Genomic DNA, 24,926 nt, shown 5'->3' with positions numbered 1-24,926 from the left:
TGTGGGGTGTGTGTGCTAGGGACCACAGTGGTGTGCTTGCGTGCATTCTCCTTGTGCCATGATGAATGTGTGTGTTTAACTTGTAAAGAAGCCTACCACGAGGCATCTCCTGACTGCTCTTCCCTTAGCAGACGGGGTACCCTCGGGCAGGGGGGGACTGTGTGGTTGGGGGGTCAGGTCATCACGTAGGTCAATCTCCAGGCCCTTTCTCATGGCGTAGTTGTGCAGAATGCAACATGCCCCGATGATCTGGCACACAAAGTTTGGGGAATACAACAGGGTCCCCCTGGACTTATCTAGGCATCGGAAACGGGACTTCAGGAGGCCAAATGTGCGTTCCACCACTCCACGGGTACGTGCGTGTGCATCATTGTATCTTCTCTCTCCTCTGGTTTGGGGATTCCGGAATGGAGTCATTAGATGGGGTCCAAGTGCATATGCCACGTCACCTGGAAGGGAAAAGACAGGAGGATGTTAGTCGTGCATGTGCCCCTCGTGATGTCTGCATCATGGGGGGCGGACAGTCATGCCTCACTCCCATGTCACTCACCAACCAGCCAGCCGTTCCCATACACATTCTGTTCAAATTCTGTTGGGATGTTGCTTTGACGGTATATGAAGCTGTCGTGGCTGGCCCCGGGTTGTTTGGCACGGACGTGCCATATGAGGCATTGGGCATCGGCTATCACCTGTACATTGATGGAATGCCAATGCTTCCGATTGCAGTATATGTGCTCTGTGTCATGGGGGGGGGGCGTAGTGCCACATGGGTGCAATCAAGGGCCCCCGCGGTGCGTGGGAATCCTGCAATTCTGTAGAAATCTGCCATTGCCTTCTGCCGCAGATGCTCCTAGGTGGGTTTGATGAAGTGGTGTGACATGCATCTGAGGATTGCGGGGACAACCTGGTGCTCGCATCTGCTCATGGTGGATTGTGACAAACCAGCCACTACTCCACTTGTTCTTTGAAAAGATCCACTGGCGAGGAAATGCAGTGTTGTCAGTACCTTGACCAGTGGCTGCACTGCATGTACGCGGTGTGTCTTGCTGGTGATGTCATCATGCAGGGTTCTGGCTAATTCCATGATGGCATCAGGGCTAAATCTGAAGATGCGATACACCTCTGATTCACCCATGCCAAAGACGTCAATGCGCGTTCGGTATATCCTCTCCCGTGCCTACCTACGTGCCCGTCGACGCAGTAGTGCTATGACCACGGCTGCCTCTGGCATGTTGGCAAACAGATGTGTTGTCCTGCAAGTGTTGGTGCTCAGGTCGTCTGTAACGGTGCTGCTGTAGCTGCTCTCCAGCTGACCTGTGCAACTCTGGTGCAAAGTTACCCCAGCTTTATGAGGGGTAACTTTCCGCCGGACTTTCCACTTACGCGCACCGCGCGTAGCCTGCGCCGGCCAAACGTACGTTTCTGAATCGGCGTATCTCACTCATTTGCACATTTGAATACAAAATCCATGGGAGCGGAAGATCCGTCCAGCGTAAATATGTGCCTACGCGCGCCGGCGTAGAAAAGTTACGCCAGTAGGAAGAAGCCTATTGTGAGGCGTATCTGGTTCTGTGGGTACGGCGCATAGATACGACGGCGCAAATTTACACTTACGCCGCGCATCTCGAGATACGCCGGCATAAGTGCTATCTGAATCCGGGCCCATGTCTGCATTTAAGGTGCTTGCTTGTATTTATTTGTTATTATTTTGACAAGTAAGAAATTATTTTGTTTAATATTGTAGCAGGCTGTATTTTAGCAGTTCTGCCATTAGATGGAGTGCTGTGAAACTGAGCAAGTTGCATTGGTTAAAGTGGCTGTATAGTGATTTTTTTACTTTTACCTACAGGTAAGCCTATAATAAGGCTTACCTGTAGGTAAAAAAAATATTTCCTAAACCTTTACGGTTTAGGAGATATTCCCCTCGCAATGAGCCGCTGAATGCGTAAGTGTTACTAAACCCAGTAATATGAAAATAGTTCATCCGCTTTCCACTTCAGCCTGTATAGTAACAGTTTAAATGTATTTCCTTTCTTGTATTGCTACATTTTATTTCTGCATTTATTAGATTTTTGTTTGATGTAGTAAAATACAGTAAAACCTTGGATTGCAAGCATAATTAGTTCCAGAAACATGCTTGTAATCCAAATCACTTGGATATCAAAGCAAATTTCCCTATAAGAAATAATGAAAACTCAGATGATTCATTCTACAACCATTTACTCATAAATCCTCCCACAGTGCTGCTGTGCTAATGTGTTCATTACTCCAGAGAGGGGGCACTCTAATACAGGAGGTGTGTTACTGGCCAGATCACTGGTGAAAGCATAGGGAAAAGTGATGTAGCCACCACATGTGATTGATAAGCGGAAATATATTATATTTTTTGTTTTGGGTTTAGTACCGCTTTAATATACTAGGACAAACCCTGTCAGAAGGTGGCCATAAGGGCCTTGTTACACCGCAAACTGAAACTGAAGTGAAACATGGAAGAGAAGGGCACTTACCACAGCGAAGGCTTCCTTAAAGATTCTCTATAAGAGAGACAGACATAGGCGTGCGCACAGGGTGTGCCAGGTGTGCCCAGGCACACCCTATACACCCTGTGTAGAACAGATTCCCCCTACTGACCTGGCTCCCCCTCCTCCCCACCTCAGCACTGCCTGCTTCCCCCTCTCCCACCGGTTGTTGTGGATGTTTTTGGATGAGTGGGGGAAGGGGCCACTAAATATGCCATTTACCGAACCCTTACCTTTCTGAATAAACATTGTGAGTGATCAGTAGAGTGTGTTTGAGCTTTGGGGTGCACACCCTAATGCCAAAGGCTGCGCACACCTATGGAGACAGAAAACCAATGTTTTGGTCACAGGATCATCTTTTTGCCAGAGCGGGAATACCAAGGCCAAAGCTTCCCCAGAGTACAGGGAAATTACATACACCACTTTAATGCAGTCCGTGTCTCAAAATCTCTGAGCTAGAAGCTCTAATGAGTGGGCAGCTGTGGTACATCAGACAAGTTTGTGGTTTGAGAAAACTGTTGAATAGGGGGTAAAGCCTGGTACAAATGATCAGATTGTTGGCCAACCGAGCATCTGATTTTTGTCCAAAGGGCGTGTGCCAGGAACTTGTCTTGCATACTAACGGCACACAATTATCGGCCAGCAAACACGAACGTAGTGACGAACTACGTGGAATTTCAGCTCTTGAGCGCCACCCTTTGGGCACCTTCTGCTAATGTCGTGTTTGATGAGCATTGATTCCGAGCATGCGTGTTTGTACTTTTGTGTGACAGACTTTTGTACAGACATTACGAAAATCTGACAACAGACCGTTGTCAGCCGAAAATTTACTAGCCTGCCATCCAACTTTTTTTTGGCCGAAAGTTGGACAAAAATTGTCTGTATGAGCGTACTAACGGTCAGATTTTAGGCCAACAGTCTGTCATCAGACAGTCCCCTGACAATAATCGGATTGCGTGTACAAGGCTTTAGTATCCACAGGGAAAGAGCCTGTCCAGAGGATTACAAGAGTCTGAGGTGTGTGCACCCTGTGTGGTGCAGATTCCACCTCTTTAGACCACTTATATTTCACCATAGCCCCCTAATGGGACTCCTAAAAAAATAATAATAATAACAAAAAAATTGTAAACATTTAAAAAATAAAAAACTACTGACACCATCAATATATATACACAAGCACTCGCATGCATGTATGTTTGAGCTTTGGGGGGCACACCTATGCCCAAAGTATACATGAACAAAAAGACAAATGGCATAAAATGAGGGTGGATATGCTTGGAGGTAGCCCATTTCTCCTTAAACCCAGGTTCACACTGACTGCTGGTTAGAAACCGTGCGAGTTCAGCTGAACTCGCACAATTTCAAACCGGCATTGCAGTCTGACTTCAGACTCGAACAGGAGCTAGGAGAGACAGTTGATCTGCACATCCAGAGTAGGTCCTTTCAGGAAGGAGTCAGGGCAGGTGTCAGTGAGTAGAAGCACAGTGAGAGATCTGGAAGAGGCATGCCGCCATGAGGGCAGGCAGGATTTGCAAGTCGGACCAGTAGTCCATCACCATTAAATCTACTAAAATAACAGGATTTTTAAAAACCGCTTACCTTTAAAATCCTTTTCTTGGAGTACACCACGAGACACAGAGCCTTAGTCATTACATAATGGGTTAAGAGTCACCAGCGGTGATTGGACACTGGCACAACCAATTAAAGACAGTTCCCCTCCATATAACCCCTCCCATCAGGGAAGCACTTCAGTTTTGTAGCAAGCAATAATGTTCCTATAAGGGGGGGACCTCTGTGTCCCGTGGTGTACTCAAAGAAAAGGATTTTACAAGTAAGCTGTTTTAAAAATCCTGTTTTCTTTCTTGTACACCACGGGACACAGAGCCTTAGTCATTACATAAAGGGACGTCCCAGAGCAATGCTCCATATGAAGGGTGGGAGACACAGATCAAGCAGGCCGCCACGGACAAGACGCTTTATACCGCTGCCTGCAGCACACTTCGCCCAAAGGCGGCATTCTCTTGTCCTTTCACGTCCACTTGATAGAATTTGGAAAATAGGTGGACTGAGGACCAAGTTGCAGCTTTGCAGGTCTGAGCCAACGAAGCCTGGTGGTGCACTGCCCATGAAGCACTTATCGCCCTGGTAGAGTGTGCCCTAACAGAAAAAAGAGGAGTCCTGTTCTTTAAATCATAGGCTTGAATAAAGATCTGTCGAATCCACCTGGAGATAGTGGATTTCAATGCTGCTTGTACCTTCTTGGGACTATCTGGCAAAAGAAACAAAACATCTGTTTTATGTATCTGAGTGGTTGCCTGCAGATACACCTTTACTGCTCTCACTAGATCTAGAGAGTGTAATCATTTTTCCTCCGCTGTCTGTGGATCCGTAAAAAAAAGAAGGCAGAACAATGTCCTGATTTAAATGAAAAGCCGACACCACCTTAGGTAAAAACAAAGACAATTTTGTCTTTATGACAAACTAAATGAGGCTCTTTGTAAGAAAGAGCTGCCAATTCAATTACTCTTCTAGCAGAAGAGATAGCAATCAAAAAGGCCAATTTCCTGCTTAAAAGAATCAGCGGTATCTGGCGAATAGGTTCAAAAGGTTGCTTCTGCAACACTGACAATACTAGATTCAGATCCCATGGGCACAAGGGAGACTTGACTGGTGGATTGATCCGCAGTACCCCCTGAATGAAATGCCAAAGGTCTTTGAAAGAAGACTGATAGAGCTGATATTTGACCCTTAAATGGTACTAAGGGCTAATTTCATATCCACTCCTAGCTGGTAAAAGGCGAGAATCCTACTTATGTCATATCTTTGAGGATTCCATTTGTTAATTTCACACCATGAAACATATGCTTTTCAGACTCTATAGTAGATAATCCTGGAAGCAGGCTTTCTGGCATTAAGTGTAGAAAGCACTGGTCCCGAGATCCCTCGCTTCCTCAGAATGTGGGTCTCAGCACCCAACCAGTCAAATTTAGCTTTTGTAAGGAAGGATGGAACACTGGACCTTGCAACAGCAGGTCGTGACGGGGTGGACGTTTCCAAGGTTTTCCTACCACCATCTTTATGATTTCAGCCTACCAGGGTCTTCTGGGCCAATTTGGGGCCACTAAGATTACAGGAATTATTTTCTTCTTGATCCTGCAAAGTAGCCCTTGTAAGAGAGTGATCGGAGGAAACACATAGATCAGTGAGAACTGATTCCACTGAATTATTAAAGCATCCGATCCATAGCCCAGAGGATCTCTTTTCCTGGACACAAAGTTGTCCAACTTCCTGTTGAACCTGGAAGCTAGCAGGTCTACATCCGGGGTCCCCCATCTCTGGCGTATGGCCTGAAAGATCTCACAGTGGAGAGACCACTCTCCTGGTGACAGCTGCTGGCTACTACTCCTACTCAGATAGTCCGCTTGCCGTTTTTTTACCCCTGGAATGAAGATTGCAGAGAGACAGGGAACATGTTCTTCTGCCCATGTCAAAATCCGATTCACCTCCTTCTGAGCGCCCTGACTGCGGGTGCCTTGTCTGGATGTAGCCAGTCTGCATAGATTAACTTCTTTAATAACGGATGAACCGGAAAAGAGCAAGCACCCTGCAGGGATTTTAATGAGCCCAGGGAGGAGACAGGTGATTAAGTTAACTCCGAAGAGGGCAACCTGAATGCAGTATGAACTGTTTCTGTACCTGTGACCTTAGCATCTGGGAAGCAGAGAAGGGTTCCTCTGATATCCCTGATCCATCCGGCTCCTAAATCCTGTCCTCTGTAGGTGTTACCTCATCCTTCTCTTCAGATTTTTCTGAAAGAAGATCTAAAACCACCGAAGGAGATTTGCTTCGCTTTTTGTCCTTTTGCGAGGACTTTGCGATTATCGTAGCGATCTTACCTTCTAATTTTTCCAGGGCTGCGGTAAAAGTGTCCTCAGTGACATATGCAGGCCCAGGTGCCACTGGAGAAACTGTTACTCCTGATAGTGGCAATGGCTCCTCCTGTATAGGTATGTCAAAATTCACAGGGGAGGAAGGTCCCAAGCAGGCTCGGCTAGAGCCCCCTGTCTCAGGCGGCGGTGCTTGCTTGTCTTTCTTAGTCCCTGAATTTCTTCTAAGGGAAGACATATTACCAAGCAACAAGCCGAGGTACCAAAATGCATATACTACTGTGCTCAGTTTAGCAATCTACATTAAGTATGCAGCTTACACCTACTCTCTAGCATGAAACTGTGTGTTTATCTTTTGGTAGTGCCCCACCAACCACATAGAGCTTACGTGCCCCCTGAATGCTGCTGTGTGCCAAAGGAAGAGCTGACGGCCTCCGAGATCCTTTTATGGCTCCTGTTTGAGCGCCATCTTTAAAATCGGTGTGCCTGTGCCCGCGCGCACACTTGTAATCCGCCCTCCTCCTCCGCCCCCACCGCCGATAAAGCGCACGCGCGACCTAGGGCAATATGGCGGCTGTCCTGGGACAAGGGGGAGCCTCCCCCTGCTTATACGGGCTATGCTGGACTCCTTTCCCAGCGTTTGGAGGAGAGAAGTGGTGGCCGTCCTTATGCAGAGCTCTGCAGCGGAGGAAGTGTGCTTGTCCTGTGGATCTGACACTGTATAGAGTGTGGTAAGTAAAAACTCAGCTCTTTACTCCCTCTAGTGGCCAAAAAAGATAAGGCACCCTACTCACAATTGAAAAGGTCCTTAAGATTGTTCTTAGGATTCCTTTTCCTCTTACCTTTATCCCCGCCGCAGGTTTTTCTGCTAAAAAAATTCAGACAGTACCAATCTTCACCCATCTCGGCGGGCTTTGTGTGCCAACCTTCAGGGATATGGGTTCCTATTTAAAGGAGACCTATCCCCTGGGGCATGTAAAAGACTCTTACAAGAATTTTTTGCGTATATAGCGAAAGTGCTGGACCCTAGAGCCCAGTCCTCTGAACAGAGACATTACAGGAGACGCCTTGTGCATGAGGCCCGGATCCCATCCAATTTCAGCGTAATTATTTGGCGTCTTGGATGGATCCAAAATAGCTCCCTTTACCCCCAGAGGGTCTCTTTGGCAGAGCTTTCCTTTACATCCTACACGCGTCCAACACTTTTAGACACTGGTGAGGTGCTTCCCTGATAGGAGGGGTTATATGGAGGGGAACTGTCTTCAATTGGTTGTGCTGGTGACCCTTAACCCATTATATTATGACTAGGGCTCTGTGTCCTGTGGTGTACGAGAAAGAAAACCAGTTACTGCCATGAGGGTTACTGCAGGCCCCAGCCTTCAACGCTTTCATATTCTACTTAAACTGGGACTTATTCAGAGTGAGGCCTAGTCATATTTGATGGCGTGACAGAAATACTAAGACTGCGACAGGAGGAGATGTTTTGAGGTAAAAGTTTGTCAGGCTGTGTACAGGAGGAAGAGGAGTTCCGAGGTAAAAGTCTGTCAAGTTTAGTGTCAATCATCTTGTCCTACCTCAAGAGTGTGATGCATTCATTTCTATATCCTATCTGAAAAAGTGTAACGCGTCTATTGCTATAACATTTCAGCTATTCATCTCTTTCTGTGGGCATCCCATATCCCTTCCCCAACCAAGTTCAATCCCCTAATAAAATAACAAATAAAACAAGCAAGAGACTGTTCATTGACTAAAGGAGTGTGTCTGGGCAGGAGGGTGAAATGTGTGGATGTAGTAACTCGTAGCAACCACCCACTACATCAGGAATATGAAATGTTGGGTTTACATATTCTTTAATAAATTTTTGTCTCTGAACTCTAATTCCAAAACCACTTTCTTGAGGACTTTCCTGAGGACTGGTGACCAAAACTGAACCTCATATTCAAGATGAGGCTTAAACCAGTGTTTTTTGAAGGGGTAGAATTATTGATTTATCTCTGTGACGTTTTCTCTTTGCTAGCTTTGTTAGCTGTGGCTTGACATTAAGTTATTGCCAAGTCTTGTGATCTACATGCAATCCCAGATCCTTTTCCATCATGGATTCTTCCAGGGGACTCCACCGAATGTCTATTTTGTATTTATTTATTTTTGGCACTCATGTGCTTAACTTTAAATTTTCTCAATTTTGAACCTCATCAGCCATGTAGCTGTACAACCCCCTATTTTGTCAAGGGGGACTGTAATAATGCTACATCCTGTGCCGACCTGATTTCCCTACCTCATCAACAAACACGGAACTTAAGCTTTTAATTCCAACCTCTATATCATTCATAAACACATTGAACAGCTTCGGGCCCAAGGTAGAACACTGGGGCACACCATTCACAACTTTTAATCATTCAGAGAATGGGTAATTTCTCACTACACTCTGGACCCACTCTTGTAACCAGTTTTCTATCCGCGTAGATACAATTCCATCAACACCATCCAACCTTATTTATAGCTCATTTATGAGGTACAGTAACAAATGTATTAGCAAAAGCTAGGTAAACTACGCCCACTGGACATTCATCATCTGATTTCTCACTTACTTCATCATAGAAAGAGAACAGGTTGTTTTGACAAGAAATCCATGCTGTTTGTCGCTAATGATATCTTTATTGCAGACAGATTTTCCTTACCATTCCCTCAAATACCTTACATACTGTTAATGTTAAGCTGATCTGCAGTTTTCTGACATACATTCTGATCCTTTTTTGTAAATTGGTACCACATTTGCTCCATGCCAATAGGTTGGCACCATTTCAATCATTAAGGGGTCTTTAAAAATTAGCGGCTAAACAACATTAAAGGAAAGTAGTAATATTCCCATGGCACCTTTGTATAAAAACAGGATGGGTCTCCAAGTTGCACAGGAGGACCCCAATATCTGGAAAACTGTGCACAATCTTCTCTAAAACCCTGTATTTTCTGGTCCTGCAGCATGCCAGTGAATTTTAAACATTTTAGTTACAGATCCTCAAATAATTTGCATACGGAGGGCAAAACCCTACCATCATATTAACATATATTTGGACATTAGATTTATGGAAGTGTTAACTCTTATTGTATATACCCTTTTAAAAGGTTATGTCCCAGTTGCATACCAAAAATTACCCATGACTGATAGCTTGGGCATGGGAAAAATGGAATCTCTAAAGTGCAGGGGAAAGAGTAGTATGTATTCTGCAATCATGCACAACTGCAGTGCTACTTAATTGTACAATTAATGAAGGGGATACGTACAGTGGAACCTCGGATTGCGAGTAACGCAGTTAACAAGCGTTTCGCAATACGAACACTGTATTTCCTATAATCCTAACTCTGTTTGAGATTGTTGTCTCGCAATATGAGCAGGATTTAGGCCAAAGCGGTGTGCAGTACCGCGTTTGGCCCAGGTGGGAGGGCGCCGGAGCTGATCGGAAACGTTCCGGAAAGGCCCGAGGACAGTTCGGCTGACCTTGGCAAACCTCGAAAAGGCTTTTGACTTCAATGGGGAAACTTGCTTTGATATGCGAGTACTTTGGATTACGAGCATTCTCCTGGAACCGATTATGCTCGTTAACCAAGGTTCCACTGTAATTGTGTAGCTTTCACCTTAGAGTTCTCATTGTACCATAGCAAACAATCATGTCTAACAACTCCTTTAAATAAATTTTAGTAAGCACACGAGGGACTAAAAGTCAACATAGTACTTAGGCTGTAAACAAGCCCTTGTAAAGTAATTTAAGGCAAAAACAAATAAAAAATCAGTTATAACCATGCATACTAGTATAATAATAATGATGATGTACATCTTTGTGGTCAACTCTGCGTAGCTGTGAGGTTACATTGTTGGACAAGTTGAAGTAACTTTCCCTCTTGATTTAGTTTCCTGGTTTCAGTCCCACCTCCTATACAGGTTCCATTGACAAAAACCCTTGGTACCTGCAGACAAAAAGAGAGCTTGTTATTTAAGTATATCTATCTTTAACAACTGAGACCAAGCCTAAGCATGTTTTGGATCTAATTTTGCATTAAAATAAAGCAAAACGTCTCTATATGGCTGAAAAGCATAGAAGGCCTTTCAGGTTGAGTTATGAAAACTGGAGCAAAAGAAAAAATAGGCTTGACAGAACTGGACCTAGCAACAACTGAAGGGGATTGAACAATGGCAGCACCAATATTTCTCAGATTTCTCCCATTTCATTAGAACAGTAAACCCCTATGTATTAACAGAAATGAGAGTATTCAAAAGCAACTACACTTCAGGCAGGCAGGCTTCATTCCTGGCAGGGAAGTAAGGGATAATATATTAAGGACAACCCTTTTAATGCATAAAGCAAAAAAAAAAAAGGAAAGAAATCTGCTCTTTTCCTATCAGCAATGCCGAAAAGGCCTTTGATAGGGTAGATTGGGAATATATGTTGCAGACACTATATGAATTTGGCCTTGGTCCACGAATGCTTAGGTGGATAGAGACTTTATATTCCAACCCCACGACCCAAATTCAGGTGAATGAAACTCTGTCAGAGACATTTAGGCTCTATAATGGGACGTGTCAGGGATGCCCACTCTCTCCCCTACTTTTTGTATTTTACTTAGAACCCTTCCTAGCTTCCATAAGAGCGAATTATGAAATCGAAGATATAGAGGTCTCTGGGCAAGAGCACACAATATCTGCGCTTGCAGACGATATTATGCTATATATAACGAACCCCAGTCAATCACTTCCAAAGATCCTGGAAGAATTGGGTGAATACGGGGGGTTTCGAACCTTAAGTTTAATATGGAGAAAATGGATATACTAAATGTTTGTGTCCCCCCAAATGAGAGAAGAGAACTTAGAGCTCCTTTCCCCTTTGTGTGGAAGGAAAAAGGACTAAAGTATTTAGGAGTATTTCTATCAGCACTAACAGCAGATCTATACCAGGATAACTATCTACCTCTTTTGAACAAAATTAGACAAGACCTGAAAGGATATCCAGCACATAGATTGTCATGGCTGGGTAGGATACGTTTAATTAAAAAGAATGATACTCCTGAAAGCCCTATATATCTTTCAAAGCCTTCTGATTAATATCCCAGGGGCTTATTTTAAAATTATAAGATCCCTACTGCAGAAATGTGTATGGCATAGAAGAGGAAGCTGCATTTCCTATAAGATAATGAGTAGATCTAAAGATAATAGGGGGAGGTGCTCCTCCCAGATATTCAGAAATACCATGTAGCAGCAGTATTGAAGAGAATTATAGATTGGGTTCATAATGTTGCACATAAGAAATGGGTATCACTGGAAGACAATATGAGTAAAGTTTCCCTAGGCCAGATTATCTGGATTCCAAGAGAATATAGAGGTCTCCCTAGAGAAATGGCCCCAATTACAATTAAAACATTAAGAGCATGGGATATGGTACTCAAGGGTAAGACAGGGCAATATAATAGCCCCCTGATCCCTTGATGGGAATTAATTATTTTCACCTTATAACACCCTGGGATGGGTGGAGATATAGACAGCTCCAACACTTCATAGAGTCCCTTCCAAAACCCCTTCGCTGGGCTAGCAAGTTAAATCCTTGGGAAAGATTAGTTGACCAAGGGGGGACAAACAAACAGGGGATCTCCAGAATATATAGGATGTTAATAACCTCTATGGACGATGGGTTGATGTGCCCCTTGGAGAGGTGGGAAACAGAACTGAACCAATTAGTACTGGAGACGTTGAAGGGAAAGGTTATGGACTATGTCCACTCCACCTCAATGGACACAAGGATTAAATAAATAAATGATAAATTATTGACGAAGTGGTACTATGTTCCATCTAAAATGCATTAAATGAACCATGAGCTATCACCTTTATGTCAGAGGGAATGTGGGAAGGAAGGAACCCATGCCCATTTATGGTGGCAGTGTAGTATGATCCAGCCATATTGGGTGGAAGTATTGGACATAAATAGAATTAGATTCCTGGAAATGTTTGTTCCATGTGATTGGGGGCTCTAGTAAGAAGTATCGACCAGCACTCACTCCATTTCTGCTGAATACAGTGAAAGCACTAATCCTGAAACATTGGAATACAAACAAAACACCAATGATAAAGGATTGGCTTAGAGAAATAGATAGAATGAGGATAATGGAAGAACTAATATGTTGCCAAAGGGATATAGAAATACTTGGAAAAAATGGTTAGAATTTAAAACAGTGCCCGATTAATCTGGGAATTATGGGGGATGGAGGGAGTACTTAGGGGCCTGCCCCCGGACGTTCTCCACCCATACCTCCCTTCCCATGAAGGAGGAAGGAATATGATTCCCCTACCCCTCTCCTCTTTGCGAAAAAAAAAAATTGAAAGACGATAGTAATGGAGATAGAGAGATGAGAATCTCCTCCCCTCGAAATTAAAGATAAAAAGGCACATGTAAGGCCCCGTACACACGACCGGATCGATCCGCTGGGATTGATCCATGGATCAGTTCCAGCAGATAGATCCGGTCGTGTGTACGGCCTAGCGGACATTTTCAGACGGATAAAAATCCAGCCGACGGATTTTCAGCGGATAAACATTTCTTAGCATGCTAAGAAATCTATCCGCTGGAATCCTGTCCGCCGGACTTATCCGGTCGTCTGTACAGACTCACCGGATAAGTCCGTCCGATCCCATCCCTCGCATGCGTCGTAATGATTCGACGCATGCGTGGAAGTATTTACGTTCCAGGGTCGCGCACGTCATCGGCGCGGCGACGGCGCGGCCACGTCACCGCGGATGTATTCCGCTGGGATTTTGATCTGATGGTGTGTACAGCCATCAGATCAAAATCCGCCAGGCGGACCGTTTCCAGCGGAAATCCTCTCGTGTGTACAAGGCCTCAGAGGAGACACAGATTTGTCTATATTGGAGTAACTTTGTCCAATATATTTATATAAAAAAAAAATGTTTTCCCCATCTGGGGAGGGAAAGGGGAACGGGCCTGCTACTATGCCTCTCTTATTCCCTCCCCCCCTTTTGTTATTTGAATGACCCAGGAGAATTAAGAGTATATGCTGCGGTATAGATTCATAATTATTTTTGTACTTAACTGCATGTTAGAGGATAGATCCATTCGTGTACCCATTATGTATTTTTTTTATGTACTTTGAGATTGTTTTGTAGTTTTATGAACTATTTGCAAAGTGTTTTGCAAAGTATGTAAGCTTTTTTTTTTCTTATCTGTAATTTCTTTTTATAAAAATCATTTAAAAACACAAAAGCAACTACACTTAAGCCGCGTACACACGATCAGTGCATCCGATGAGAATGGACCAATTTCATCGGTTAACCGATGAAGCTGACTGATGGTCCGTCGCGTCTACACACCATTGGTTAAAAAAACAATCGTGTCAGAACGCGGTGACGTAAAACACAACGACGTGCTGAAAAAAATGAAGTTCAATGCTTACAAGCATGCGTCGACTTGATTCTGAGCATGCGTGGATTTTTAACCGATGGTTGTGCCTACTAACGATCGTTTTTTTCCCCATCGGTTAAGAATCCATTGGTTAAATTTCAAGCAAGTTAGGTTATTTAACCATCGGTTAAAAAAAAGCCATGGGGCCCACACACAATCGGTTTTGACCGATGAAAACGGTCCATCAGACCGTTGTCCTCTGTTTAACCTATCGTGTGTACGAGGCCTTAATCAACAAAACCCATGTCCTAGTAGTGCTTTGGGCGATTAAAGAGGAGCTCCAGTCATTTTTGTGTTATGTAAAATTCAGCAGCTACAAAAACTATAGCTGTTGACTTAACAGACGATCTCCTGACCCAGGATCCAGCAATGTGCTCACTCGAGCTGTTCCTTCCTCTGTATTCTGTCCCTGGGAATCTTAACTGTGGGCACCTGACTGATAGCCTGCAGCTTCACAGCTGGGTGTCTACTGTGAATGTGAGCTGTCCATTGTGAATGATCCTCCAGTCCTCTGGGACCTGTGACGTGTCCCAGAAGACTGAGGGAAGGGGAGAGAACTACTACCACTCAGATCACCTAGGGTCCACCCCCCCCCTAAAAAGTGCCATTTGGTGAAGAGGAGGGGGGCTTGGCGTTAAAGCGGAACTTCCCTTTTTGGGTGCAGCTTCGCTTTAAGCATGTTTATCTAGACGCATCAATTACAGAGCCCCATTATATCCTAATCAATTCATTTGTATATCAGTTTCAAGTCTGACTTGTCCTAAAGAAAAAAAAAAAAAGAAAGGGTACTTGTACTCTGTGTTGCCACACACTTGTTTCACACAAATAGACACTTTTCGACTGGGTTCTCATACCCTGAATTTACCTAGAACCAAGCACCATGTGTTTGATGATGTGAGTGATGGTGCTTAGTGTGCATTCCGTGTTCATGCTTACTTTGGCACTCATGTACTATGCCAAATAGAAAATAGGATTTGTTATCATTTATGGGTCAATAACCACACACAATGCTTGAAATACTCCCTGGGGGAAACATTTGAAAATTTAAGGCTAGGCTAGCAGACTTGGTAAACTGAACTTAAGTTAAGGGAGGGACTATAGCGATAAACAGACTGGTGTAGGAACATGAGCCTTGCTAGATGATATATCAACACTAACACAGGTTTTGAACAGTTCTAAAATAGTGTAAATCTGCATTTCACAATAGGAACATAAAATATATGATATGAAAGAGGAAACGAATAGTTTCTCTAAAGTGAATGAAACGAGTAGTTGTATCTGTACATAAACATACTATGGCAATGATGTTCCCAATTTATGAATCAATCAGCCTCTGAAAGAGCTAAGAACTTTGAGAAAAAAAAGTTCCCATTTGATATTCAGTACTAGAGGTAAACTTTTTGTGTTTGACCCTGACTGGTCACTTGGATACACTGCTGTGTATAATATGTATTCCCTCATTTGGGGGGAGGGTGTCCAGATTACCATCGTACACGTTCCTGGAATAAGCTCTTTAGGCTGCTGGGTGCTTTAGATATTCGCCAGCACATCAAGGATCATCAATTTCGTCCAAAGTTTTTTTTTATTCAAGAAAGATCATATCACAAAGTGTAGTGCAACATTTCGGAGCCACGCAGGACCCCCTTGTCAGGTTACAGCACCAAAAACATTAAGTATGTGTAAAGGCTCGACACAAGATCCGAAAATCGTACGAAAAATACTGCTTCGAACCGATTGTACGATTATCGAATTGTTAGCACACCTCTTTGAGAGCTGATCACGACAGTTCATCTGATCTTATCCGATTTGACAAGCATGAAAATGTTTCTCGTACGATAATAGATTGCATGATTTTCATTTATTTAGTACAGTTGTCGTTCTAAAAAATACACATTTGAAAACCTCCGTTAGACTTACCGGTAACGGTATTTCCAGGAACCTTCCAGGACAGCTACTTGAGATGATTGGCTTTGCCCTCTACAGCAAACACAAATCAGATACACTTTAAAAGGCCCCTCCCTTTCCTCTGACCCTCAGTTGTTAGAAGATCAAGTAAACCTCCACCAAAAGTGCACCTGGCAGAGAAAAAAAAAAAACACACACACAGCAACTCATAAAAACACCACCACCAGGTAAACAAGGTCGATCAGTGAAAAAACAGAATAGGGTGGGAATATAGACGCTGTCCTGGAAGGTTCCTGGAAATACCGTTGCTGGCAAGTCTAACGGGGGTTTTCCCCTCTCACCTTTCAGGACAGCTACTTGAGAGGATAAGCAAGATTCTATACCTTAGGGAGGGACAACAGCCTGAAGCACTTTGCTACCAAAAGAGAGGTCCTGGCTGGAAAGCATCTGAATGCTATAATGTTTGACAAATACATGAGAGGAGGACCAGACGGCAGCTTTTGAAATTTCTTCCCATGATGTCCCCGCTCTTTCTGCCCATGACGTGGTCATGGATCTCGTTGAATTAGCCCTAATTCTAGAAGGAGGGGTATGACCTGATGCTTTGTACGCTTCACAACTGGCTTCCCTAATCCACCTAGCAATAGAACTTTTAGACGCTTTGGAACCCTTCTTGGGACCACTGAACAAAACCAACAGTTGGGAGTAACTCCTAAAACCACTGAATTTTTCTAGTTAAAAGCAGAAGACATCTCTTCACGTCTAAAAGACTAAAACTTTCCTCCTCTGCATTCTTGGGAGAGGTACAGAATCTAGGAAGGACTAAGTTCGAAGATACTTTGGGCAAATAGAAAGGATCAGGCCTAATCACTACCCTGTCCTCTAGAATCCTCAGGAAGGGGTCTTTACAGGAAAGAGGCTAAATCAGAAAAAATTCTCCCTGACGCAATAGCTAAAAAAGGAAAGAAATCTTCAAAGAAATTCATTTCAGGGAAGCCTCATGCAAAGGCTCAAAAGGAGCCCTTGTTAGAGCATTTAATACCAATGACAGATCCCAGGGAGGAACATGTTTGACGACCTTGGATGCATGTCTAGATCTAGCTGAAGGGGACCTTCTGACTAAAGGATCTTCCGCTAGTCTCCTTTCTGCAAAGATAGGGCAAGAACCTGAACCCTAAGGGTGCTGACAGAGTCCTTTTTCTATTTCCCTCTGCAAAAAGTCCAATATACAGAGAGTGGAGAAAGAATCTAAACCAGATTTCCTTTGCCAGGAAATAAAAGTTTTTCAAACTTTCACATAGATCCTTCGAGACTTACGGTTGTCCAGGATAGTTTTAATAACCCTCTCTAAACACCACCTCAACTGCAGGATGCGCCGCCCAGCCTCCAGGCCGTCAAATGGAAGGTCCAAAGGTTTGGATGCAACACTGGTCCCTGATAGAGTAGATCTTTTCCGATCTGGTAGGGGCCAGGGAGGATCTACAGAGAGGGCCTTCAGAGAGGAAAACCAACTCCTCCTGGGCCACCATGAGGCAATCAGAACCACTTCTGCCCAGTCCTGAATAATTTTCCGAACTACTAGAGGCAAAAGGGGAAAAGGGAAGTCGTAGGCCAGAGTGAAATCCCATGGGAAGGAGAGAGCATCCCTCCTCGAGAACTCCATCTGTCATGATCAGGCGTCGGGCTTGAAGACCAGTAGCTATAGCAGTTGCAGGACTACCACCGACCAGCAGCATATAAATATATATATATACACACAGGCAGTCACTCTGGTGGAGATGGATTTAGTTGCGTGCTAGTACCAGGTTGCAGTCCTCAGGTTTGCCCCACCAGTGTGAGAGCAAGCCGGGGTACAGTAGCAGATGAGAAGATGAGGGTTAAACAGCACTGTGGTCAGTAAACAAGCCAAAAGGTCGGTAATGAGTAGTTGCAGGTTGGGATCAGGCAGTAGAGTAGTCAAGGAACAAGCCATGGGTAAATCACGAGTGGTAGCAAAATACAGATGGCAGCAGAGAAGTCAAGAGCAAGGCACTGGCTGAGAAGGCACAATAACCTGGCAAAGAGGAAGTGTTGAGACAAGGCTTTTATAGGAAGTTCATGGGAGGAGCAAGGAGTTCAAGGTTTAACAGCAATCAAGACACAAGGCAGGGTTGTCCACTGGATCAGATAGGATTGTCCAATAGATCAGGCAGGGAGCTGTCCAGCATCCCAGATAGCTCAGTGGGAAGAGACACAGAAGAGGTCCCAGGTTCAAGCCCAGGTCCTGACACTGTCTCTCTCTCCAGTGAGAAGAATGCCGGCAGTTTTCTGTTGAGACTGGAGGCAAAAATATCCACTGTGGGAAGCCCCCTTCTTAGCATAACCTCCCGTTACGTGCCCTGATGAAGTTCCCAACCACTGGAACTGATGCTCACCCTGCTCAGATCGCCCGCCAGCGCATTCTCTGGCCCCTTGATGTGGACTGCCCTGACTGAAGTGACATTGATCTCTGCCCAGGACAGAATCTGCTGTGTTAACGTTAGAAGCAACTTTGAACGAGTGCCCCCTTGCTTGTTCAGGTATGTCACAGTTGTGGCATTGTCTGAGAAAATAAATAGGCCCTCCCTTTCAGAGACATAAGAGCTTTCCCCACAGCTAGTAGTTCCCTGAAATTTGAGGAGTGGCCTGCCTCCTCTGGCAACCAGGCTCCCTGGGCCTGCCAGTTCTGAGAGTGCGCATCCCAGCCCCACAGACTGGCATCTGTGGTAATTTTTACCAGAGCATGTTGTGCCCAGTTCTTCCCTCCATGCAGGTGTTCCCGCTGCTCCCACCAGGAGAGATTGAGAAAATCCTCTCTTGGCAGCTGCACCAGCTGATCTAGAGAATTTTTTCCTGCAATCCCAATGGAGTAAAAGAAATGCCTGAAGGGGTCTGGATTGTAATTGGGCCCAAGGCACCCCTGGGATGGCCGCAGTCATCAACACTAATAACTGCATAGCAAAAAAACAAAAGAACAAAAGCTGGACAGCCGCACTCCAAAATTTTCTTTAAAAGAGATGTCTTTATTTTCAACTGTGCATACAGTCACTGCAAACCCACAAAAATCAGTATGGCCAACGTTTCGCACTGGCGTCAGTGCTTAGTCATGGCTAGCAAGGTTCACACTACAAATGAAATATATACACAAAACATACAATCATGTGATGAAAAGCCCTGCCTACAGCAGGGAGGAATCAATTAAGTTAATCAAGCAGTAAATCAAACGGCACTTTAAACAGCTGAAATATGGGTTAAACCTCCCTCAAGTGTGTCCCTTTGTAAAAAAGGGAGAAAGCGTGAAAAACACATATTGATTTGTGAAAAACCTGTGTATAAATGAAAATCAAAATGAAATGACAATGAAGATAAACAAATATATAAAAATAGAAATACCCATAAAATTACTTATAAAGTTTCTCAAAATCAGACCACAACATATATGTATAGGTATAGTCTCACTTAAAAAATAAGAAATAATTATAATAATAAAAAAATTCTCTATTATGTGTATACATGTACATATATATATATATATGTACATGTATACACATAATAGAGAATTTTTTTATTATTATAATTATTTCTTATTTTTTAAGTGAGACTATACCTATACATATATGTTGTGGTCTGATTTTGAGAAACTTTATAAGTAATTTTATGGGTATTTCTATTTTTATATATTTGTTTATCTTCATTGTCATTTCATTTTGATTTTCATTTATACACAGGTTTTTCACAAATCAATATGTGTTTTTCACGCTTTCTCCCTTTTTTACAAAGGGACACACTTGAGGGAGGTTTAACCCATATTTCAGCTGTTTAAAGTGCCGTTTGATTTACTGCTTGATTAACTTAATTGATTCCTCCCTGCTGTAGGCAGGGCTTTTCATCACATGATTGTATGTTTTGTGTATATATTTCATTTGTAGTGTGAACCTTGCTAGCCATGACTAAGCACTGACGCCAGTGCGAAACGTTGGCCATACTGATTTTTGTGGGTTTGCAGTGACTGTATGCACAGTTGAAAATAAAGACATCTCTTTTAAAGAAAATTTTGGAGTGCGGCTGTCCAGCTTTTGTTCTTTTGTTTTTTTGCTATTACCGCATTGCCAGCACCCTGGTGGTTCAACAACCCCTGATCATCACGAGGCTCACCTGGAGCGGTGAGAATTCTGTCTGTGTGTCTACTAATAACTGCATGATCCGCCGAAGGGAGGTCTGCAGGAGCAGCTTGAAGGCCTGCGCGGAGAGAAGAATTTTCAAAATCTTCTCTTCGGGAAGAAAAATCTTTTGGACAACAGAGTCTATAAGATAACCTAGGAAAAGTATGCTCTGGGAGGGCACAATGCAAGACTTCCACTGGTTGTTTTTCCACCCCAATTTCTGAAAGGTACATAAAACCAACTGCAGATCCTGAACAAGGGACTCTTTGTCTCGAGCAAAGATCAAAAAATCACCTAGATATGGGATGATCGATACACTCTGTATCCGAAAAAAGGCCATGACTTCGGCCATGATCTTCATAAAAATTCTGGGTGCTGCCGAGAGACCAAAAGTAAGGGCATTGAACTGCCAATGACATGGCCTGTTTTCCATTAGAACAGCAAATCTGAGGAACCTTTGGTGACTGGAGATCCAGAGTCGTCATGAAGACCCCTGGAAACAACAGATTTCTTACAGAATAAATATTTTCCATCTGGAAATGTCTGTAGACTATGAAATTTTTCAGGACGTTTAAATTGATGACCATACGAAAGCCGCTGGTAGCTTTCTTGACCTGAAAGACGTGGGTATAAAATCCCCGGAATTTTTGAATCTCCAGAACAAGAGAAATAAATCCCTCTGTTTCCCACACAGAAATTTGATTGATCATGGCTTGCCATCTCCCTTAGTCTCTTGGCATATGGGTAAGAAAAAATCTCTGGGGGGGGGGGGGGGGGGGGGAATTCAAAAGACTTTTGAATTCCAACCTGTAACCCCTTTCCAATGTTTGAAGAATAAAGGAATTGTCGAAAATCTCTGCCCATTCTTTGACGAAATGGGACAAACTTCCCCCTACCCCTATTCTGGCGTCACTGGGGATTTTTGGAAGGGGCTGAAGGAGCAAAGAGAATCCCCCCTTTGTGCTTGTCTTTGTTAAAAGACCACTTTTTCTTTGCCTGTTGGTTTTAAAATGAACCTTGTTTTGAAAACAGCAAAAAGGCCTCTTATTCTGGGGCGTATTTCTTTGGGAAGAAGGGAACCGTTTACTCTTCTCAGAGGAATGAGCTAGGACCTCCACTAAGGAGGAACCGAATAAGAGCTTGCCTTCTAAGGGTATGCCGCAGAGTTTATTCTTGGAGGTAAGGTCACCCTCCTAAGACTTAAGCCAGATAGCCCACCCAGCTGAATTAATGAGAGCTGAAGACCTGGCTGCAGCTTTTACGGAATCTGCTGCTGCATCAGCTAAAAAGGCCACTGACTTAGCAACGAGTGGGAGAGACTCCCTAATCTCTTTGGGGGTGTCAGATGAAAGAAGATCATCCAGACGCTGAACCCAGAGGTGATTCAGTTCGCATGTGTTGCGCTATATAAGTTTCTCACTCACTCATCCCAGGCCTTACGTAGCAACGAGTTGGTCTTTGTCTATTTGATCCCTAAGGCCCCCAGAGTCCTCAAAATAAACATCTGACCTCTTGGACACCTGCGACATAGGGGCATCTAATCTAGGAGACCTGAAGAAAACCTCCTCGAACTCAGACTGAAAAGGAAACCTTTTTTGCCCTCTAGACTGGAACAACCTTTTTTCAGGTTCTTTTCACTCAGAATCATGTCCTTAAATGACTGGTGTACCGGAAAAGATCTCGACTTCCGCCCCTGTAGACCCCTATACATCCTATCCTGTACAGATTGGGCTTGCTGTGGCATTTCAATCTGCTCGGAGGTATATGTTGACTTTAATAGTTCGTCAATATCTTTGATCGGGAAAAGATACTTAGAGCTACCCATATCTTCCTCTGATGCAGACTCCTCATCAGATGAAGAACCCGGATTCTCACCTTCTTCTAGATCAGAAGCATTGCATGAACGAATGGTCTCAGACACTAATGGAGGAAGGGATCTAGCCGAGGCCGAAGGCTCTTGAGCTACGGATCTAGACAAGGAAGGTCCTAGTCCAGCTACCCTGTCATTAAACGACCGAAAGAAGGCCACTACCTCCTTCATAAAAGACATTAACTCTTTAAAAGAGGAAGTCTCTGAACTAGCTCTGGATGGAATACAATCCTTACAAAATAGTTTCTAATAACTATCAGAAAGCCTGACCCTACAGTTCCCACATTTATTTTTCACTGGTTTGGCCTAGAAAAAAAGCATAAAGAACCATAAACAAAAAAAAGGTCCATACAAAAAAGTCCCCTGCTGTAGAAGCTATCCACAGACAAGGGCTTACCTTGGGGGCAGTATGGGACCCGGATGCTGCCGCTGGTTCAATCCGAGCGGGTGCTCCATCCTCAGTACTGTCCTCAAGCGCCATCAGGCAAGCAGGGATCGGCCAGAGAGATAGGCTGCTATTGTCCTAAATGCGCCTGTCCGGTGTTCAACAGACTGTTCCCCCAGATAGCATATCCTCAGTGTATCACGCGGTGCTTCCTTTAAGCAAACGAACGGCGCCCGGAAATGCGTCACGTGACTTCTAAATCTGGCTTCGTCTTGTCGCGTCAATTGAAGGCCTCCGACGTCATCTGGGTACACCTCGGCAAAGCACGAGGACACAGTTCCACACAGCCAGAGCTGGGGGGAAAAAACAAAAAGGGAGTTGCCACCACTCACACCACCAGGTAGGCAAGTAACCTCAGATATAGGGAACCCTTCTGGATAAAAAGTACAGGACTATCACCCAGGACTTGGCCACAACTAGTCCTGGATGATACCAGAGAAGGGGCGTCCACCAACTACAGTTACCAGACCTAAGAAAACAAAAAAACATGTCGGTGCTCCTGGAGGGTCTGGAAACACAAAACAACTGAGGGTCAGAGGAAAGGGAGGAGCCTTTTAAATTGTATCTGATTTGGGTTTTCTGTAGAGGGCGGAGTCAATCATCTCTCAAGTAGCTGTCCTGGAATGTGAGAAAGGAAATACACTAAAACACATGCCATCACTTCCGATTTTTTCATTCTGTCATATGAGAATTTTCTTAACTGTAGTAAACTCTTCATATGCGACTAGCATGCAAAAAAAAACTGACAATCTGTCGTCCGATTTTCGGATAGTGGATACGAGGCTTTAGGATGTGTATCCAATTACGTGCAGGTGTCTGCTTCTGCTAAACATCATCTCTGCAATGTCTCCTTCACAGTCACAGGATACTGCTCTGAGCGTCTGTCTTCCGGCACTGCGGAGGGTAACAGCAGCTGCTGCTTCAGAGAATAGTTGCACTGCTCACCCATCTGTTTCTGCCCCTTCTGCCATTCCTGTTACATTCCCACAATGCATTGCTTTCTGTGAATGGGCAGGGGAGATACTGTCATTCAACTGCTCCTCCTCCATTTATAGGATGTGATGCAAAGTGCAACAACAATAGGTAAGGGCAATAAATAATGGCTAGGGAAAAGGGGGCAGGCGAGTGGTGCAACCTTTCTCAGTAGCAGCTGCCGCTAATAATATCCACAGACACTCAGGGCAATATCTGGAAGCTGTGAAGGAGATACTGCTGGGATGATTTTTTTTTTCTCCAAAAAGCAGCCACCTGCAGGTAGTGGGATACACACTATTACACATAAGTAATAGGTTTGGTGCTGTATACCAAACAAAATACAAAACTTCAGCTTTTAATGATGTATATGTAGAGGCATTGATTTTCCTTTACTAATCTTGTCTTATGAGCTTTTTATGCAGTAATAATTACATTGCGGCAACCTTTATGTTTCCACTATATAAAAACACAACACTGTTTGTAACCTAGAGAACATGTTGAGGGGTTGGTGTGAATGCAGTACTTACTGTTCTGGCTCCAGTCATCCCATGAAGTGCTGATTGTAGATGGCTTCCATTCTCTATTTGATCCAATTCAATTGCCTTATAACTAACACTTATGTCATCAAATGCCTCTTTTGCCATTGTGCAATATGGACAGGAAGTCTTAGAGAAAATTACGACGCAGTTATTGGAGATGGTCTCCTGAAATAAAAAAAAACAATTTTTTTTTCCATATCATTATGTTACTAAGCAGGCTAATGAATAGAACTAGGCTGCCTTCTAGTTGGGGTGTGTGTACTGTATATGCACACGCACATATAAATAAAAACAATTAAAAAAAGGGGATCTCTACAATCCTTACCTCTATTAACTTCACAGCATTTCCATTTTGCTGATCTGTGGCATTTGAGATATAGTTCCCCATTCTGGAAAATAATTGTTTAGCATTGTTAACTGTTTAGTTTGAAAATGAAATATTTCTGCTATACATTTGCCTGTTTTCTATTTGAATTCATTATTTGAACTATAAATTCTCCTTTCCCATGCTACTCAGTCCCAACAGCGTAGTATTGTAAAGTGACTGGACAATTTTAAAGAGGAACTGCAGTCTGTTCACATAAATGTTTTAATAAAAACATCTTTGTCATTCTGAAGCTTCCCTCCAACCACTTTTCATATTATTTTATATATATTGTGATTCTGTACTTGCCAAATATGCTGCAGAAATCTCCCTCCACTGAGTCTGGCTGCAGCCATTTTAACTGTGGGCAGCTGAAGCTGCTGCCTGTTCACTTCCTGGATTTACACAGAGGCACACCTCCAGCTCTGAAACATTTGCCCTCTCATGGGTCTGTAGGGTTCAATATTGAGTTGGCCGACCCTTTGCAGCTATAACAGCAGCTATAACAGCTTCAACCCTTCTGGAAAGGCTGTCCACAAGGTTAAGAAGTGTGTCTTCTGGAATGTTTAACCATTCTTCCATAAACGCATTTGTGAGGTCAGCACTGATGTGGATGAGAAGTTTGGGGTGGAGGAACTTGACTGGCCTGCACAGAGTCCTGACCTTAACCCAATGGAACACCTTTGGGATGAATTAGAGTGGAGACTGTGAGCCAGTACTTCTCTTCCAACATCAGTGACTGACCTCACAAATGCGCTTCCGGAAGAATGGTCAAACATTC

At 43.8% G+C, this 24,926-nt stretch overlaps 1 protein-coding gene across 5 annotated transcripts in view; it reads right to left on the bottom strand.

Annotated features, from left to right (window-relative positions):
• Positions 1-10,084: 10,084 nt before the first annotated feature.
• The window catches only part of GLRX2 (glutaredoxin 2), a 42,044-nt gene continuing 27,202 nt past the window's right edge, over positions 10,085-24,926 (bottom strand). For 4 of the 5 annotated variants that reach the window (XM_040359809.1, XM_040359808.1, XM_040359810.1 and 1 more), the window contains 3 exons: positions 24,107-24,170; positions 23,770-23,946; positions 10,085-10,369 (listed from right to left, as the gene is read on the bottom strand). In XM_040359809.1, coding sequence (XP_040215743.1) covers positions 10,247-10,369; positions 23,770-23,946; positions 24,107-24,170 — 364 coding nt within the window. In that variant the 3' untranslated portion in view covers positions 10,085-10,246. The remainder of the gene's footprint in view (positions 10,370-23,769; positions 23,947-24,106; positions 24,171-24,926) is intronic. The other variant, XM_040359811.1, reaches the window with a different exon arrangement.

The sequence above is a fragment of the Rana temporaria genome, chromosome 7 (genome assembly GCF_905171775.1).
Source record: "Rana temporaria chromosome 7, aRanTem1.1, whole genome shotgun sequence".
NCBI lineage: Eukaryota > Metazoa > Chordata > Amphibia > Anura > Ranidae > Rana > Rana temporaria.
The sequence above is the reverse complement of the archived record's forward strand: the minus strand, read 5'-3'. Positions and strand labels throughout refer to the sequence as shown.